Source organism: Zosterops lateralis, assembly GCF_965231275.1.
Source record: "Zosterops lateralis genome assembly, chromosome: 6".
Classification (NCBI taxonomy): Eukaryota; Metazoa; Chordata; class Aves; order Passeriformes; family Zosteropidae; genus Zosterops; species Zosterops lateralis.
Window position 1 is genome coordinate 50,896,879 of NC_139761.1, and position 19,967 is coordinate 50,916,845.

The 19,967-nt window shown below is 39.4% G+C and overlaps 1 protein-coding gene across 1 annotated transcript; it reads left to right on the forward strand.

The window, feature by feature from the left end:
* Positions 1–9,912: 9,912 nt before the first annotated feature.
* On the forward strand, positions 9,913–18,433 carry PSMA1 (proteasome 20S subunit alpha 1). The gene is made up of 10 exons (XM_083864021.1): positions 9,913–9,983; positions 10,953–10,997; positions 13,117–13,218; positions 13,720–13,823; positions 14,592–14,680; positions 14,925–14,995; positions 15,871–16,000; positions 16,707–16,786; positions 17,483–17,587; positions 18,081–18,433. The coding sequence occupies exons 1-10, from the start codon at positions 9,981–9,983 to the stop codon at positions 18,135–18,137; spliced, it is 786 nt and encodes a 261-aa protein (XP_083720147.1). The 5' UTR covers positions 9,913–9,980; the 3' UTR covers positions 18,138–18,433.
* Positions 18,434–19,967: the final 1,534 nt, after the last annotated feature.

Consider the following 19,967-nt stretch of genomic DNA (forward strand, 5'->3'; position numbering starts at 1 on the left):
TCTTCAGTTTTGGCTTTAATTTCTTACTGTGAAGTTGTTTAAGTAGTCCTGATCATTAAAATACTGTGTACTTGGCATATTTGCTTTCTTTAATGCTGAAAGTGAGGAAAATATCAGCTACACACAAATTTAGTTTTGTTATTATTTATTACCATGTCCCCTTCCCATGATTGATGCATTTTTTAATGGGAGTTCTGAAAGGAGTGGAGGGAAGAAGAAAAATTACATTCTGGTTTTAAGGAAAAGTTTAGCTAAATTTTCAGTGCTTTCTGATATATTAGAAGAAAAAAGATAATTTTCCAGACTCAACAGTTTAGGAGTTGTTAAAAGGTACATGAGACAGTTGTGGTGTAAATTGAAACCCTGAGATGTATCCTATTTAGTTACCTCTCCAGTCATGTCTCCTCCACAAACAAGTCTGTACCAAATCTAATGGTGAAATTAGCATATTTCTGAACAGAAAAACCTTGAATTGCTGTAAAATATATTGGTCTGGTGTGTAAATTAAAATAACTAGGTAATTTTCAGCTTTTGAGTTGAGAGGCCTGATTCTTTACTTTACTGCCTAGCAAAGTAAAAAGGCCTTAGAGAGGATAGACAGGACTACTGCTTTAATATATAGATATTTTATACTCAGCTTTGGACAATAATTATCTATAAACATGCTTCTGAGAGGTCTAGCTAAAAGCCTTTGTTTTTAAAGTAGATTCAGGAATATATTGACCTGGGACATAAGTGAAAAGAGTATATAATTGATTACTATGTGGAAGGTAATAAGGTTCCATTTGCCACAGCAGTACCCGCAAGCACATTTGGTTTAGTTTGTATTGACCTGAAACATGGATAAATTATTTGGACATGATGGTTTAGAAGATGCTTGTGAAGTCAGGCCAAGCTTTTCTTTTCAAGTTACTTGAAAAGTTTGTATTAAATGACAAAATGACCTGCAGAAGTTTAACTTATGTGAATCTTAACCCATAGAATGGGGTACTTCCCATGTATTGTTAATTTCTTTATCACCAAGAATAGTTCACAAATGCAAATGTAAAATTTTTAGGAATGCAAACAATATGTTCCGAGAGTCAAAAGCTCTTTCTTCCGATATGAAATCTGCCATCTGTTTTTTTTCCTCACCTTTCCCCCCCACACACACTTTTCACCTCATTTTTCCATATGGACAAGCTAGAGGACTTGAAGAGCTCACTTCTTTAAAAGCTTTCTTGATGATTAGGAGTAAGCTAAAGACATAGTGTTTAAATAAGGCAAAGATTCCATACTCTCTTTATCAGCTGTTCTGTTTCTGTTCACCCTGAGGGCCTTCACTGTACCAGTGCTCCAGGCCAGATAATCTTACTGATGGCAGCAGGGGAGGGGGCACAAGTATCAGCCCCCTGCATAATGACAATGGGACAATAAGCACAAACCTATTTCTACTAACTGAGTTGAAATATCCACTAAGTCAAAAATGAGTCCTCATTTCATACATTGTGGAATGCTGGCTCCCAACCTGGAAACTTTTTCAGTTTTCTTACAGCTAAGAGGGTTTTTTAGTCTACTTTTTTTGGGTTCTTCTCTGGGGTCTTGAGAGGTGTATATTGATCTTGGCAATTGTTTCCTAATCTCAGATGATCATTCCCTTTACATTAATAGCCAATATTCCTTGGCAACTTCCACTTTATACCCACTGAGATCATTAGCACTAGTGTCAGGAGCATTTGTTAATCAAGTTTTTTGGGTTCTTCAGAACCAAATACCAAAATACCTTATTATCCCACCAACATAACTAGAGAATTGTTTCTGAGCATTCTATTTCAATCAGATCAGGAAAGATCAGTATTGCAAAGACAAGACCCCATACCTGGGACTCTGATTCCTGAATGAGACCTTAGTAGTGTTTAAGGTCCATGACCATTGTGACAACTGGAGAAGCTTGTCAAACCTGCAGCATCATGGCACCTATTTTCCTGAGAGCCCCAAACAGGTTATTGCCTGGTACCATGTAGTTTAAGGAAAAGATCGCCCTGTGACCAACATCTTCAGCTCCCCTCGGTGCATCAGAAGTACTTTCCAAGGCTGCTTCTCTAAAAACTCAGGAGTTGTGCTCCATAAAAGACTGGACTCTTCAGCCTCATTTCAGTTCCACATTTGGAACTACCTTCTCAAACTATATCCACATGATCTTTGACCATCTGGTGACCTTTATCAGATTACCGCCTAAAGATTTTTGCCAGAAGTTTGACACTCCAATTATTGAGGGTCATATATCATCTAGAACAATCCTGCAAGCCTCACTTGACACAGCAGGCACAGAAGTCTTTGCTTTTACTGCCCCCTGATTTCTTAGGCAATTTTCTTGACTTCCATGTTTCCAGGAAGAATAAAGCCATTATAAAGAAGATTCTTGAGCATCCTTTCCAAAGGAGCATTGCAGTCCAGAAAAGGGGGTGAGCTGTAACACCATACCAAATGTAAGCAGAGGTGACAGGAAATTACTCCTCTACTGGTTGTTTAGTCAAGTCTTATCTTTTTTTAAAGTATAGACTTTTTCATGGCTAAGTCTGAGGAACTTTATAATTTGAATGTTCTTCTAACAACGCATTCTCCCTGGTCTTTGCAGCAGACTGTTGCTTCCTTGGCTAGAAGTTGTGCCTGAGAGACATGAGATGGGAAGGAGGTATGCTGTCCTCCCCAGAAGTAAATATATCAGGTATCAAACTCATTTGCTAGCAATCTGCCTGAGTTGTTCAATGAGCTAGGAAACAGATTAGGTCAGTCAAGCACCCATATCACATGCAGGAAGTCCACGCCAATGTTCTTGAGACTTTTCTACAAGGAATGTGGTTGACCAAGACCTACTCTTCCCATGGGTGTGAATAGGAAATGACAGTTTTTTACTCCAGAGTGGCTTCCAGAGTCTTTTGTAATCAATTGTTAAAGGAGACAAATGTGTTCATGTCCAGGCTAGTACCCTCCTTGGTTTTGTTGCTACAATAGTAATTGTATCTTGAAGGATTTGTGAATGTATTTTTTCTCCTTCATCTGCTAGTTTTCAAGTAGGTTTTGGACATCATAGTTGTTTCTTCTGTTTCTCAGCACTTTGGAGTGGTTAAAAATGTCACTTGAACTTTGAAGTACTTGTGAATGCTCATCACAGATCCTTCATAACCCAGCCTAATCTTAGAAGAGTATGCATTAAGGAAAAACAAAACAAAACAAAGCAAAACAAAACAAAACAAAAACAAAAACAAAAACAAAAACAAAAACAAACAAACAAACAAAAAAACACTATGGAAGAACACATGCAAAGATAGATATATATTTAAAAAAGTTATTGACTATTTCAAGAAAAGACCTTAAAACAGTGATAATGCTTATGCAGCAGTGCAGATTAAGAAATGGCATTTCCTGAGCTGAGAAACATTCTCTGAAATTCACCTTCACTTCACTTTGCAGAAGTGTGTGTATAATGAGTTCATCCCTGACTAGAAAACAGAGAAAGTCGGTCAGTTTCTAACCAGTGCTCAAAAGTCTGCGAAAGGAGAGGTAAAACCCTCCTAAGAATGAAGTACTGCTGTCATTTTACTGGTATACTACAGTTGCACAATGCTGTGTTACTAAAACTTTGTAAAAATACAAATGTGCATAAGGAAGCTGTTATAGTGCCAATTGCTGACATATTTTTAAATCTCTTTCCTTCTTTGTGCATAAGGAAGCTGTTATAGTGCCAATTGCTGACATATTTTTAAATTTCTTTCCTTCTTTGTGCCTAATCAGCTTTAGGCCAAAACTCATAAGACTATTCACTAATATGTTTCTGGAGAGTGGATCTAGATCGATCCTTTAAACTCACTAGGCAGATGTTATGACATGGAATTTGGAGTTTAAATTATGTAGCTGACAGCTTTCAATAAAAGCAGAAATAAAATATATATTTAAATAATTTTCTAATTCATTTTAAATTTGGCAGTACCAACTACTTGTTCAAGATCTAAGTAAAACTGTGGCTACACTGAAGTAAGTCAGTCAAAAAAAGCCATTGGTAAGGCTCTAAAAAGTGTAACCCAGAAACTGGATTTTTAAATCCAGGTTGAATATATTCTGAAGGAGTGATTAATGAGTCTGATTTGCATTAGAAATATTTACTGATGTCACTTCAGAAGAAAGCTACAATATGAAAAGGCAAGCTACATACATGGGAGAAGCTTGGTTATTATTGATAGGGAAGCAGCACCAGGGAATACTTCAAATTACATTGTATAAGTGATTTTCTGGATAAGATCCTAAACAAATTAACTTTGTGTTTTGCTTTAGTGGCAAGAAGAGTATTTTTGTCTGAAACTAATCTAAATAACCTGCTGAGTATTGTGTAAAGGTATTAGTGAGAATACAGAATTTGATAAAAGGAGCGTTCTGTTTGAGAGGAGATTATTTTGTAACTTGCACCCATGTGATTTTGTGCAATACAAAAAGAAATACAAATCCATTCATAATCAGTGCTTACTGTGAGGCAAGAAGGTGTCCAGAGCTTTGTGGTAATTGTATTGCCATAATGCATTTCAAATTGCATAACAAAAAATTGGTAGCCTATCACTGGTCTCTTCAAAATCCTAAGGCACATATTCAATTTCCAACCTGGAAAACATCTTCCTGTGTTTATTAAGTATTTTAACACAGTTGAAGGAGTCTATATAAATGCAGGAATAGTCTTCTGATTTCACAGCCTATTCTTTTTTTTTTTTCTTTTTTTGTTTTAATTTCTGTGCTCCAAGTACGAAACCTTTCATTTGGGAACAACTTTTGTCTGAATAATCACTATTCCCGTTCACTTAATGATCTGATAAACACAGCTTAAAAATATTTTCGTGCCACGGAATCTGCTGTGAATGAGACATCTGTAGTCACAAATTTATTTGATACATACTTCTTAAAATCAAAACCAGACGTGCAGATGTGTGACTCTACAGTGATATGCTAATAACTAATGCAGAGGCTTTTAGATACTGCCTCACTACATTCAAGGCAGCGTTACATCAAGGTGGTCTGGAATTAATTTAGAGCCCTTTTGGCCCATCACTGAATCCTTCCAGGGACTAGGCATAGGAGCCAAGGGTTGCGCCAGATACTCTGGATTTAGAATTATCCTTACATCAATGGAATTTTTTCATAATTTAAGCATGTGTGATGCAGTGTCTGAGCTCCGTGATCTGTCAGAATTATCGCAGACAACAGACACGGCAGTGCCAGAAGCTCTCTAACATTTGTCAGGACAGGCTCAAATTTCTGCTTGCATTGTTGTTAGTTGAGGAATACATGCAATAAGGATGACAGTGCCAAACAAAATTTGTTCTATGAAAACTGGGATATGCATGACAGCAAAGCTGTTAAAATCCATGTAGCAAAATTAGGAGCTTGGCAAAAAGTAAAAAAAAAAACAACTGGCTGATGACAGCAGGATTTTTAAGGCTAAAGTCTACTCAAACATCTATTTTTCCTGCATATTAATTCTCTATTGTTGTCTTTCCTAATCAAAAACTGAATGCACAGTAAGAATAGGCTGAGTCACTTTTTAAAAAATGTGGTCTACAAATGCCAGAACCATTGCCTAAACAGTAACTGACTATTACAATTTTTAACTCTCCCACAGAACTTGAAAATGCCTGTAAAGAGAAGTGTCACATAAATCCTTAAGGCTTTGCCATGGATAGAATATCATTCCTAGGGCCTTTTCTTTTTTTTTTTTTTTTTTTTTTTTTTTTTTTTTTTTTTTTTTAGTTTAATATCCTCTGGAAAAATTGTTTCTGTATGTGAATGTCTTTCCATTTTTCAAGCAGAAATTTTTGGCAATAGTGGATGTGGCAAAAATATTGGGAACACTTTATTGTGTGATCCACATATGAGCACTCATTGTAAAATATTTATGGCATATAAATGCATAAGTAAGAAGGTAATACTTTGTCTAGTCATTAATTTAATATGACAACAGTGTCGGTGGTAAGGAAATGGGATCCATTAGTGGTCTCATGGCTTTATTTCTGTGCCACACTGTTATATCCTATCTGTGATGACTCTTTCATAGGGAAGAATTTTGAACCTAACTGAGATAGTGTTTATTCGTGGATCTGTTCAACATTCTGTCTCAAAATGTTATATATCCACTGCTGAAGGTTTGATGGTGCTTTGGTTGTGATTCAGCTATACGCAAAAAATAGTTCCAACAGCATGAATCAACAGAGCAGTTAATATATTTGAAAGGGCTTATGCAGCTATATGCCCACTGAAATGGATCTTTTATCCCAGAAACTTAATAACTGCCATTCTTTTTCATTGAAACAGAAAGCTTAGCAGATTTTCTGATAACTGCAACAATATCTTTCATAATTCTCCATACATTATGATAATAATTCTTTGGTTGTATTTTGATGACTCAGACAATTCTATGTATGCTGTTTAAATCATAACTTCTAGGCTAGCAAGCAATTTACAGTTCAAAATGCTTTTTTCTTGTACAATAAAAGCATATTATACAGAAATTCTTCCTCACTCAGAGTGAAGAAATAAATTTCAGCTCCTAGAAATAACTAGCAATAATATCCATCTAAATTTATCTCTATTTTTGTTCTATTCAAACAAGAACCTACAAATAAAAACTATTTCCATGACCAGGGTATGCTCCAACAGCTCTGCTGTGTTGAACCTTGTGCCCTTGTTTGTTCCAGAACTGGACAGAAAAAGCCAGACTCTTTCCTGCAGTGCTCTTTCCACAGGGATTATTTAAGCCTGCTTTCAGCATTGCCTGGTCTTTCCTAGCCAGCTTTGATGACCAAGCAAGGTTAGTTGCCCTGTAGGCCTGTCCTGAAAAGGTCAACTGACGTCAGCCCACAAAAGCCATGGATTAAAAAAAGTTAGGAGTAGACTTTAAAAAGTGCGTAGTTAACATCTTTTGTGACAAAATATTCCAATGATTTAAACCAGTCAGTGAATTTTACTGCTTAAAAATGGTAAAAAGTGCCTTTGGCAACATGAATGCAAGTTTGTCATAGAGACTAAATGTCTACACCTCTACTAAAGTGCCAGCAAAAGAATGGGAAAGAAATCTGGTATAATTTATATAGAGAGGTTATTTTTTTTTTATTTGCAGAAATAATACAAAATTATAGATCTTTTTCCTTGTAAGAACTTCTGAGATCATCTTTAAATTATTCTAAAGACAAGTATGTACATTTATAGCAGCTGTCAAATTTTTATTTTTAGCCTTAACCTACTTGATGAAAATGTCATCAAATACTACACATGTCATACACCAAGGCTTTTAATTTAGTCTTGCCACCATATATCTATTAATGAAGGAAATCTCTTACCTGTATTAAATCCAAATATGTACTGTTCACATTGTCAAGGCAGTAAGACAGTTCTCAAAATAACTTAGTCAAAATGCTCAGTCCTGAATGCATTATGACAGCACTGCTATTTGTGGGCAACCACTTGTCCATCTGACAGGAGTGGCTCTGTGAGCTCTCTGGGATCTGTCCTTCCCCTTCTCCAAGGGGATGGAGGCGCTGCCTTCATTCACTCTCTCCTACTCTGGCACAACAGTTTTCTTTCTTCTTCTTTGGCAATCTGCTGTGCCTAAGCAGCACAACGTGCAGCCCCTGGAGTGCTCCCAGAGTGCTGCCACTGACCTCAGAGGAGCCAAGCTTCTGCCAAAAAACTCCATCTAACTACAGGAGCATAGCACACACAGGGGTTAATCTGGGCTGATGGTGAGTGGTATCCCAAAAGGGGACTTGCAGGAATGTTGTTTCCTCCCGTGAATCAGCAGAAGCAGAGGCATAATGGCCTTGCCTTTCAGTTGCTGTACATTAATCTCTGCAGAGCAATGCCTGTCATCGCTCAGATGTCAGATGCTGTTTATAACTCTGCTGGAAACACGGCATAGAATAAAACAGGCTCATTAGTTTCTCTTGAGACTGTATATGCGTGTTTTAGGTTAGCTATGCTTTCACTGCTGCACTTAGCTCAAACACCGTGGCAGCAGCATTGCTGGCTTGGAAGGTTGTTTAGTCTGTGAATTTGTCCAGTTGCTCTCTCAATACGTGACCAGAGGACCATGAATGTGTTCAGGGGCAGAGGTTTCCACAGCACAGGTATGACATGACTCAGAAGTACCCCGCTGGCTTGGCTTGAACCTGCTGCTTTTAATGACACCCCATACCAGAGCTGCAGGGCAGAGAGAAGCATTGAATCTATTCAGCATCTCTGTGCCAGCTGTGATCTGGCAACAGTTCAAAGCCATTCCTCGTTTATCTGTTATTTAGACTGAGGACTTCTACTCCTCACTCTCATCCTTTATATGAAGCTATTCCATAATTTGAATCCTTCTTTCTACTTTTCCTAGTGCCACATCATTTCAAGGTGGGAAACAAGAGTCAGTGTTCAATGGTGTCAGACACAGTGGGGATTTATACAGTGGCACAGCAATGCTTTATGTTCTGTTCTCCCTCCTAATCATTCCTTACATTTAACTTGGACATTACTGAGCACTGAACTTGTCTTCATAGAGCTACCAATTGTGTATTCATTGCTCTCAAGTCATCCTGGTTATCAGGTTGGAAACTGTGAATCTAAAAGGGAGAGAATTTTATTGTCTCCTAACTCAGATTTTTAAATAAGTAGTTCATTTAAATGTAAGGATACTTTTCAGTCCTGTAGTCTTTCATATTGTGATGTCCTAATGTAATATATTGATTGCTGCTTATCATTCACTTTTTCACTCTGCAATTAAATTTGTAATATATATAAAATGCTTCCTTTCTGGTGTGATACCTTTCTGAAAAAGAGCTATTTGATTTTGCCTTGCTGATTTTGCCTTTCTCACCTTCTGAATGGACACATCACACCCTCAGCTTAAACACTTTGATGAGGAATAGGCTGGGTGCTCTAACACCAGCACACTGAGGTGAAATCAGAAATAGCCTTGCCTGTAGCGGTCCCGTCCTGAGCCTGGAGGGCAAGAAGGAGCATCCAGAGGGAAGTGAATGACTTCCTCCTGCAGTAAGCATTTCCCCCGCTCTGGAGATCATTCCTGCCTCCGGCATCCCCGGTACTGCTGCCTTGGGAATACAGAGCAGTTGTGCAGCAGCAGGAGCTCCGTCCCCTGCCACCCTCCCTGCTGCCACCTAACCCCAACCCCATCGCTTCGGGATAAATTTTTAATAGCTGGACATCTGCCAAGTTCGGCTTTGGCTCTATTTTGTCCTATCCATCCAATAAAGGGGGAAAGGCTACTCGGGAAAACACTTCAGGTTGTTATTTAATAAACCAACAACAGTTCGTGCAGCTTCCAAAAGGTTCTTCATCAATACAGATATTACCAATATTCTCCATGAAGTTTTACAACCTTTAAAATCACGGCTGCTGAATATTTCTCGCCGGACAATAACACAACAATGGGGAGCCCTGGCGTGGTTTAGCGCTATCAAAACTAACGCGGTTTTGCCAAAACGAGAGGAAATGTCTGTGTGTTGTTCTGTTACCGTAGGCGGAGTAAATGGAGCTTTGGGGAGTCCCTTATTGCTGCAGGAAGTTATTGGGGACTGGCATTAGAGGGGAGGCTGCGGGAATATTTACTGCCAGCTCCCTCAGACCTGAAAGCTGTTCAGCTTAATAAAACGCTTATATATCCTGTTCCCACACAAAAACCGTGAGGAAAGGAAGTCATTTCCCAACCAAATTACCTTTTTTTTTTTTTTTTTTTTTTTTTTTTTTTTTTTTTTTAAATTCATCAGAAAGCTTAAAAAATAACAAAACAAATTAGGTCATTTAAATCGGCGTTTAACGAGCCGCCTCCCCTCAGCGGCAGTGCGCAGGCGCGGCCCCATCGATGACTCGGCGTGCCACTGGCGCCGCCTGCCCGCTCCCAGCCCGGAGCGCTCGCTGCCCCGCGCCGCCCGGAGCCGCCGCCGCCGCCGGGAAGCAGGAGGATGGTGAGGGGCGCCGGGGCGGGATGAGGACACAGCCCGGGAACAGGGCACCCCTGCCGCCCGCCCGGCCTGCCCAGCCGGCACAAGAGAGCCGGGAGAGCGGGCGAGAGGGAGGGAGTGGGCCCGTGAGTAAGCAGTTCCCGGGCCACGCGGGGCCGCGGGCGGGACTGGGCCTCGCTGCCGGCGTGGAAACAAATGGGAGCGGCGAGCGGGCCCTGCTTCGGTCCCGGGGCAAAGACTTCCGAGGGCATGTGAGGATCCATGGAAATATCTCTCCAGGGGTCTGGAGCGTCTCTGCTATGAGGACACTGCGGGAGCTGGGCCTACTCAGTCTGTAGGAGGATGTCATCAATGCATACAGATATCGCAGTGGTGGGCTAAGAGGATGGTGCCACACTCTTCACAGTGGTGCCCAGGAACAGGACAAGGAGCAGTGGCCATAAACTGAAACAAAAGAAGTCTCACCTCAGCATGAGGAAAAACTTCTTTACCCTGAGGGTGTCAGAGCGCAGGGACAGCTGCCCAGGGAGATCATGGAGTCTCCCTCTCTGCAGACACTCAAACCCACCTGGATGTGTCCCTGTGTCACTGCTCTTGTGACCCTGCCTTGGCAGGGGGGTGGACTGGATGGTCTCCAGAGGTCCCTTCCAACTAACGGTTTGACAAAAGGAGTTTAACAACGTAAAAAGTTACTCAGAAAGGGTGATGATTAGAATGGCCTGCCCAGGGAGGTGGTGGAGTCACCTTCCCTGAATGTGTTCAGGGAGACTGGATGTGGCACTCAGTGCCATGCTCTAGTTAACAGTGTGGTATTCTGTCATAGATGGGATTCGATGTAGCAGACGTCTTTCCAACCTTGTTGATTCTGGAATCCTGTAGTGCTGGGATTCTGTGGAAACAACCAAGGGTTCCTTCAGGAGCACTCTGTTAGCTTATTAGGGATACTAATGAGTTCTCTTTTGTTCATTCCAGTTTCGCAACCAGTATGACAATGATGTCACGGTCTGGAGCCCTCAGGTAAAACCTTTAGACACTTGCTCACTGGGGTTTTAACTTGCTTTTGGGTTTTCTCCACCTCACAGCAGTGGTATTATGGTCACAAAGCTTGTGTTCAGGTGCCTGAAGCATCCTGCAGGCTGTTCCCCACTCCTTTTAGGCTGTAGGTGTCCAGAAAGCCCTCAACACATCCCTGGCTGCTGGTGTATGGGCCTGAGTGGTGCTTACCTGGGCCTTGTCCCCTCCAGGTGCTTAAGGCAATTGGTTTCTAAATGTACCTGTGAAGTGCAAAAGAGATGCTGTCATCTTTGGGTGGTTGCACTAGATGATCTGTAAAAGTCCCTTCCAACCCAAACAATTCTATAACTGATCCATTTACAGAGCTATAGTAAGTTGGTACACAAAGTAAGTAAGGTACACAAAGCATGAAGCAGTTTCAATCTCACCAAAGTTAGGCCATTGCTAGGTCTATCTCTCTTCTGTCCACTAGATAACAGGGTAAAGGAACTATTTCATTTATAATCGGGAGATTCAAGTGAGATTTGCATTTGAATTTGAAATTTTATTACCTCTGAATCAGTTTCATACTGTGCATTGTTAATGAAAAGATACATTGTGTGTTCTGAAACTTAGACAGATTGTGTTGAAAATAAATATTCTGGAATGTTGAAAGCCACCATCAGCTGAGGAATTTAATATTGCCTCTTCTCTCACTGTGGGTATTTTATGACAGGATACTTACAGAAAACCAGAGCCTTGAAAAAAGACTAGTTTATATATTCAGAAAAACTAGAGATTTATTTAAAATGCAAGTAGCAAATTGTATTAGTGTAAAGCTAATGTATCATTAGTTTGTGGGTTTTTATTGCTACTGGAATTCCTCATCATGTAGAGCTATTGCAGGTGAGATAGATTTTCCATACAGTGCAACAGAGTGTTCTGTTCTTTCCATTCTCCATGAGGACAGCCTTGAATATTTCCCTTTTTTTTTCAGTCAATACTCTGATAGGTGTAGGTGCCTCTGGACTATTTTCATCTTTCTTAATGGCTGTGTTTCTCTGACAGGTTCTGTATCACAAACTTCTATTTTTTCATCTTATCTGTTACTTTAAAAGTTACTTTTAAAACTATAACATTCTCATGAGACTTTTGGCAGATACTGCAAAATCATCAACAGTACATGTTGTCTATGTTTTTCTTAAATTGCCTTGAAAATATTGATAGTGTTGATTTTTTTTCTACAAAAAGACATTTAAAATTGCTACTGTCCTGCAATTGCTGCCCCATCCATTCTTGTAGGTGAGGCAGTGATGATGTGATGCCATAATAGTTTTTGGCATTGTTAATACAGGAGCAAAGCATACTTTATTGGGAGATAAACATGGTAGTAAAGAAAAGGAAATAGGAGATTTAAAAACTCGAAGTGATTTCACATTTTTACTGTTTTGCATGTTGTACCTGAGAGCTACAAATTCATGTTGGACGGGTCACAGCAATTCAGTGCTGCTCTTGGGCAGGAAATATCCTGTGTTATTGAAATTCCAGTTATAACAGGGGATGAAACTCGGCATTGGGGTCTTTCTAGTAGACTTAAATAAAGAACCTTATGCCAAAAATCCCCAACAACCTGTGGGAGGTGGTATCCTGTACATCATCCCTTGCACATTCACCAGAGCAGCTACTGTATTCCACTTCTTTCCTGCTGGTGGGATGCAGCTCCGTGGTGTCCGTGCCTGCAGGATAGGAGTGCCTGTGGGCTGGAGTGCTGAAAATGGGAAAACCCTCAGTGGTTCTGTTAAATGGATTTAAAGCTCCTGGCCACCTCTGCAGAATGTTTTCTTTGAGACCTCTACTCCTGTTTCAGACTTGACTGCAGTTGGCCAATAACTTGTGCAGAAGTTACTGGGGGTGGCTGGTGAGACACAACAGTTGTGTAAGACTCACTTCTTTAGCAAACACAATTAAAAGTTCAGTGTCCAGCTTCAGCTGGGAGTTCTGTCTGTCTTGGAATCACATCCTAATTTAACCTGTTATGCAGTAAGTGTCCCTGTTGGGGTCGGGAATCAAATGCAAACCCATTGGGAGCTGATTCAGAGGATTAACTTGAGAGTGATTGACAACTTTTGACTTGGTTTTGCAGGGCCGAATTCATCAGATAGAATATGCCATGGAAGCTGTGAAACAAGGCTCAGCTACTGTGGGGCTGAAGTCGAAAACACACGCTGTCCTGGTGGCTCTCAAGGTAAATTCTAACCTCTGGGCTCAGTGGGGACAATAATGTTTGTAGGAAAGTTTTGGTTTGGCAAGTTAGCTTTGTGCCGTCTGTACTTAGACATGAAATGTACATGTAATGGCAGATTCCCTTTGCTTGAGTACTGAAACATTTCCAGTACCTGTGCAAGGCAGATCTTCACAACATGGTGAAAATAATGAATGGAAAATTTTTTCCTTTAGCAGATGTGTTTCTCTTTTTTTTTTTTTTTATTCTTTCCATTACTTACTAAGCAGTAAATCTTCCTTTCTTTTCCCAAAACTTGAGTGAGTGTCTGTACTTTCTTTTGTTCTGAGAGAACTGAAGTGGAATTAGGTTCTTCTTGTCTTCTGTTGCAAGTTTATAAATTTAATTTTTTTTTTTCATTTTTTCATGAACATACTTAGTTCTCTCTATAAATGTTAGCAGATTTCTCCACGGTGCTTAGCAGATTGTTCAGTTTGCCGCATAGCTGTCTCCTTTTATGCGCAGAGAGCACAGTCTGAGCTGGCAGCTCATCAGAAAAAAATCCTGTACGTTGACAACCATATTGGTATCTCAATTGCTGGACTTACTGCCGATGCAAGACTCTTGTGGTGAGTATCCTGCTTGTTAACACACACAGTGCTGCAATAATGAGGGAAAGTTCATTCAGACTATTGCAAATGACATTTTCTGCTTGGCTAAGGATTAGTCTTGACTTGCTGCTTTGTTGTATTATGCCAAAGACCTCAGCATGAAATTCTGGCAGGTTTTTAACTAGTTGGCAGAAATCTCATTTGTTTGGCCTAAAATTTTGCTCTTTGGTTTTGTTACAAGTAAAACAGTCCTGTCTGGTTTCCTCAGTGTGATAGGGTTTCCAAGCAGTCTGAGAAATTCCATCACTTCTTTTCCTCTGGCAGCTGCCTCTGTGTACACACATTTGAGAAAGTTATTAAACACATACAGTGCTGTTTGTGTGGGCTCCAGGGGGGCTTGCTTTTAGCAACTTGGATCAGAATGGGGGGTGGGAAGGATTTCTGAAAGGAGTTTTAATTGCTGCAGTCTCACAAATCAATGTTGCCATTTAACCTTGCCATTTTTCCAGAGAATCTATTGCCTGTGTGACCTTCTACCTTCTTTGCATTTGTATGACTGAAATACCCAGTTTATACTTGATCAAACCTGTGGTCAACTTTCTCAATAACAATGATAGGTCACGTAGAAATGAAATCATGGAAAGCCTTTGACCCTTTTTCTCAATGAGCAGAGCTGAAACAAAAATGTTTACCTTAACAGATGAGCCTTGAGACAAAACCTCATTGTGTCATTGATCTGTGCACTGATCTGAATTTTTAAATTTTTTTTATATTTTTGCTCCCTAGCAATTTCATGCGTCAAGAGTGTTTGGATTCTAGATTTGTGTTTGATAGACCTCTTCCAGTTTCCCGCCTAGTGTCACTAATTGGAAGCAGTATCCTTTGTTTATACACTTTTTATACTTTTATAGCTTTTTACTCCTTCATAGAATGCCTTTCATCTGTCACAGCTTAAAAGTTGAAAAAGTTCATTGGACAATTCTTCTTTATTCACACTGCTTGCGTATACTTTTGGAGAACATCCAGTAAGGATGCCTTTTGGTCCATCTCTGCTTGGCTTTGAAAAACTCTTGGGTAATTATCATATAATTTTGAGATTGTTTCCTTAGCTTTCTTAAGAAACCCAGATTCCAACTCAGCGCTACGGCAGGAGGCCCTATGGAGTGGGACTGCTCATCGCAGGCTATGATGTGAGTAAGCTGCTCTGGCTCCTGCTAATCTGCCAGAAAATGTGCATAGGGAAATTTTATGCAACAAATAGTGTAGAGGGGGGAAAGATGGAAGAGGCAGACTCACCAAAATTCTCAGAATGAGGAAATAATTTTCTGTATCTTACCCTGAAACATAACTCAGAAGTGTTAATTAATAGCTAATCCTATCTACACTTATTCTTTTAAGGAGCAAAAATGAGATTTATTTATGTAAATATTTTGTTATTGTTTTTAGATGCTTACAAACGATTACTTTAAAGACTTTCATTAAAAAAATGGATGTGGAAGTCACCACTGGCCTCTCTCTCACTTGTTTAGCAACATTTTTGTTAATGCAGCACAGAGAATTTCAGTCCTCAAGACTGTTGACATGAGGATGGTTGGAGGAAATTATGATATTGCTTGAAATTTTGGATTTTGGTTTAGTCTACAGCAAGTTTTTACTTTTTTGTAGGTAAGACAGAATGTGTGTAAAATACCTACAAGCCATGAAGTAGAGAGCATATGTAAGCACAGTGCAATTTGTAGAACAGAGAAAGAAACACTTTTTTGTGTCAGCCATCCTGTCCATTTAAAAACTGCAGATGAACAAAGTGGAAAAAAAAGAGGGTGGCTTTTTGTTGTTTTTTTTTTCCTAATTATTGTCATGGGTTTTTAAACAACAGTTTTGAAGGAATTGCATAAGAACAGTGATAGGATCAGCAATATATATATCAAATGTTTCTGTGCACACATGTAAGTGTGATGTACCATGAAAGAAAACTCTTTTAGAAAATTTCATGCTCCAGCAGCAGAGTGGTGTGAATTTATGTATTTGTTTGACATTCTGTGGGGGTTTTCTTCTCTTCTTGTAGGATATGGGTCCTCACATCTTCCAGACTTGTCCCTCTGCAAACTATTTTGACTGCAAAGCCATGTCCATTGGTGCTCGTTCACAGTCAGCACGAACTTACTTGGAGAGGCACATGACTGAGTTCACTGACTGTGAGTAATGGAACTCTCTCTACCCACTGGTATTCATCAGTTCTGCAGTTTATTTACTGCTGCCACCCCATCCTTTTGCATTTAGTGAGATGAAGATTAATTTTGTGAGCCGAGTTTGGTGTAACTGTAAATCTGCACGAAGACAAACTTGTAGAGAATATGGTTGAGATTTTCATGTCTTAACATGTGGATGCTTATTACCTAATGGGAAGATTGATTACCTAATGAAAATTACCATTATGTTTATTTATCTAATTGAAAGAGAAGCTGTGCTCAGAAAAGCTGTGAAAAAGGTAAAAAGCCTCTGCTCTTTTTAACTCTGGGAGTTTGTAATTGTTCCCATAACAGAACAGGGTTAGTATGTCAGGGCAAGTATTTCAGTGCTGCATTTAAAGTGGTGATTTTTTTTTTTTGGATGGGACAATGATGAGGAACCATTGAATACGTGCTTGAGGGCAACAAACTTGAATATCACTGAAAGCAAGGCAGGGGCCAAAAATGGATGCACTTGACCTCAGACATAGGGGAAGGCTGGTTTCTCAAGGAAAACTTTTATAACCAACTCTGCTCAGAAAGGAGAGGAGCTCTGGGAGTCAAGCTGACCAAGCTGATTTTGTAGTTGTCAACTGAGATTAGGAAGAAAGGGAATGAGTATCTAGAGATAATACCATATAGTTTGTCAATGTCCCTCTGATTCCATTTTCAGGTAATCTAAATGAGCTAGTTAAACATGGACTGCGAGCCCTGAGAGAGACTCTTCCTGCTGAACAGGATCTGACCACCAAGGTAAGGACTAGGATTCCTTTGCCATTGTTACTTGGAAGTACTGTCACGAAATTCTTGTGAAGTGTGGCTGGAACTGAAGCTTGGAAGCTGAATACTGGTAGAAAATATAATTTTCATTTCATGTCCCCAGTTTATCTACTGGTCTGTGTTCATCTCAGATTTAAGTTTCTTCATAAAAATTATGCTTTCACTAAATAAGACATTACTTCCCTGGTGGCTTCAGTCTATTTTAAACTTTGATGAGTGTTTAAGATGCATTACATGCAGTTGTAGAATCCCAGCTTTGCATTGTAAGCACAGTCAGAATTCACCTGGCCGATGAGAGAAGGTAAAGCACCAACAGTTTATAGAGCATCCAGCATCACAAAGCTGCACAAACTTTTGACAGTGAATTGAGGAACTCTTGAAGAAGAAAATTCTAAGGGTATCCAATGAGCTACCATTTTTCATGTTTTTTTATTCTTAGCTCACCATGTTTTTTAGAAGTCTTAAAATACTAAAATTCAAAACGAGATGAAAATAGGCAGTTTTGAGAAAGTGTGTGTTATTAAAAAGAAAAAATGAAAGAAATTGGAACCCTTGAATGGCTTTACTTAGAAGATTTTGAAACATGATAGCTTGTGTAAGTGAAAGCTGTAAAGCCAAAGTTAATAGCAAGAAAATGCTTCTCACTGCTTCCAACCCTTTGCTTGACAGAATGTTTCAATTGGAATTGTGGGCAAAGACATGGAGTTTACCATCTATGATGATGATGATGTAGCACCATTCCTAGAGGGTCTTGAGGAGAGACCACAGAGAAAGGTGAGTGGTTCAGATATGAATAAATAGGATTAGTTGAAATACAGTAGTTAGATATGATCTATTACATTTATTATAAATTTAACTCTACTACTGTAGCAGAGTTTTAGGAAGGCGATTTTTAAAATATGAAGTTACTATATGAACACTGTATAATCTTAACTGGTACCTCAGATGCTTATGAAATCAATTTATGTTGGATTTATGCCAGGCTGTTCCAATGTCATCTTCCTTCCTCATCTCTGATCAAGTAGGAGTTTTCACTGTTTTACAGCAGAAGTGGTTGCATATGTTTCTCATGCCCTTTGCAAGACGCCTCCATAGTCTCCTAATTACCAACTGTGTCCTGCTTGTGCTAAATTTGGATAACAGTAATTTGTGAGCTGTTGGCTGACATGAGCTGCATTTACCACTCGTGGTGCTCCACTGGGGACAAAGCTGATTTGTCAAGTGTTGTCTTCTGCCTGCCTAAAATATTTCTTTTCCTCTCTCTAAGGCGGTTCCACCTGTTGAAGAGCCCATGGAGAAGGCAGAGGAGCCGATGGAGCACTAGGTGGTGGATGAGTTCCTCTGTTAATGTATGATTATGCAGGAACATTTATCCATTTGCTGGTAACTTAATCCTCACCTGTATATGCTTTCTGATGCTCCATTCTGAGGATTGCTCGTAAAGAAAGAAACCAACCAACCCACCTATCCTTAAAAGATAGACAGGAGGACATATCTGGGTGTAACTGCTTGGACAAGAAAGGTGTAATCATTTTCTAAATAGTACATGATACTGTTTTATAAAGAAAAGATACTGTCTTTAACTCATAAGGACAAGTGGAAATAAATCACTTTCTTGGACTCTGCTGTGAGTTTGTTTTTTTTTTTTTTTTTAGTCTGAAAAAACAGCTGTTCACAAATATCAGTGTCATATCAAGGTGCTGTTGTGTCTTTGACCATTTGTCAGAGGGAGTGTTTCCCTACTGTATTGAACTGAGAGGATCTTGAATTGCCTATGAAACCATAAAATAGTCATGGAACAAACAGGGAACAGCATTTCCCTGTGTCAGCTTGTCCCAGCTGAAAAGGCATTTGTGGTTATGAGGCTGAAGAAGCAGAAAGCTGACAACCAGGTTGTGGTCAGGATTTTGGGGGAGATTTAGTCAACCCCAGCTCTTTCAGAACTCAGTGTTTCTTAAGAGCCATCAACCAGCCTTGGGGCAGAACAGGGCATTTAGCTCACTGAGGGCTGAATTGGAGTAATAAAACTCCTCCAGAAGTTCCCATTACAGGTCTCCTGAGCTCAACTGTGGAGTCTCTGCCTTGCTGCTGAATGAACAGGTTCTCCAGGGCTTTGTCCTTCAGCTTGGTCTGCACTTGGTGCTCTTTGGATTTAAGCTGAATGCCACAATATTTGGGACTAACAGTGGCTTTCTCAGGCTCATCTGCCAGGGCAGCCCAGTGAATTGGTGCTTCCTGGGTGTGATGCTGTATTTTAAGCAGAATGAGTTCAGTCTTTTGCATGTTCTGTGTTGGAGTATTCTAATATAATTATTCTCCCCAATAATTGCATTGAAAATGATAAGAAACAACTTTCTGGGGTGGACCCACATAGGGACCTGATAGCCTGCTCACTGTACTTTAAAAAAAAAAAAAAAAAACAAAAAAAACCAGGCCTGAAACTTACAGTTTAATAATTTATTAATATTTATTAATTAAAACTTAATCAATTATGGTGCTGTTTTGAACAGGGTCTAAGTATTCTATTGAATCATACAAATAGTTCAGTCATGAAAATAGCAAAACAGTAATGCCAGGGCTGTGTATTTGGTTTTTATGCACTAGAAAAAGCTGCTTTTATTTTTCCTAAATTTATCTCTTTTTTTCCCTATTATTTTTCTATTTATTTCCCCCCTTACTCATATTCCCCCTCTCGCTCATTTTCATTTTCTCCTTAATTACTTTTTCACCCTTATTTATGTTTCCCCCTTAATTATTTATTTTTCCCCATTGGTTTTTTTCCTTCCTTTCCTTCCCCTTGCTTTCCTCTCTTTTTTTTTTTTTTCCACCTCCCATTGTTCTTTTCACTCCCTTTGTTTCTCTCACCCATTGATTTTTTTCTCTCCCCTTGTTTTTACCCCCTTCCATTTTCCCGCCCTTGTTTTTCCCTTATTTATTTAAGTACCTCCTTCTTTATTAATTTCCGATAATCTATTTTCCGGATCCTTACTGTTTTCCCCCAATTACTTTATTTTCCACCCATTTATTTGTTTTCTTATTTATTTTTACCATTTCCCACTCCCCTTTTATTGTCTTTTATTGTTGTTCTAATTGCTTACATCCCCCGTTTTCGCTCCTTTTGTTTTTCCCTTATTTAAGTACCCTCTTTTTTATT

What these genes read in the sequence shown, in the direction of transcription:
- PSMA1 (XM_083864021.1), top strand. An exon ending in GCCGATGCAAGACTCTTGTG is followed by an intron (nt 13,824 to 14,591) that starts GTGAGTATCCTG and finishes TTTGCTCCCTAG; the next exon opens with CAATTTCATGCGTCAAGAGT. An exon ending in AGGAGAGACCACAGAGAAAG is followed by an intron (nt 17,588 to 18,080) that starts GTGAGTGGTTCA and finishes CCTCTCTCTAAG; the next exon opens with GCGGTTCCACCTGTTGAAGA.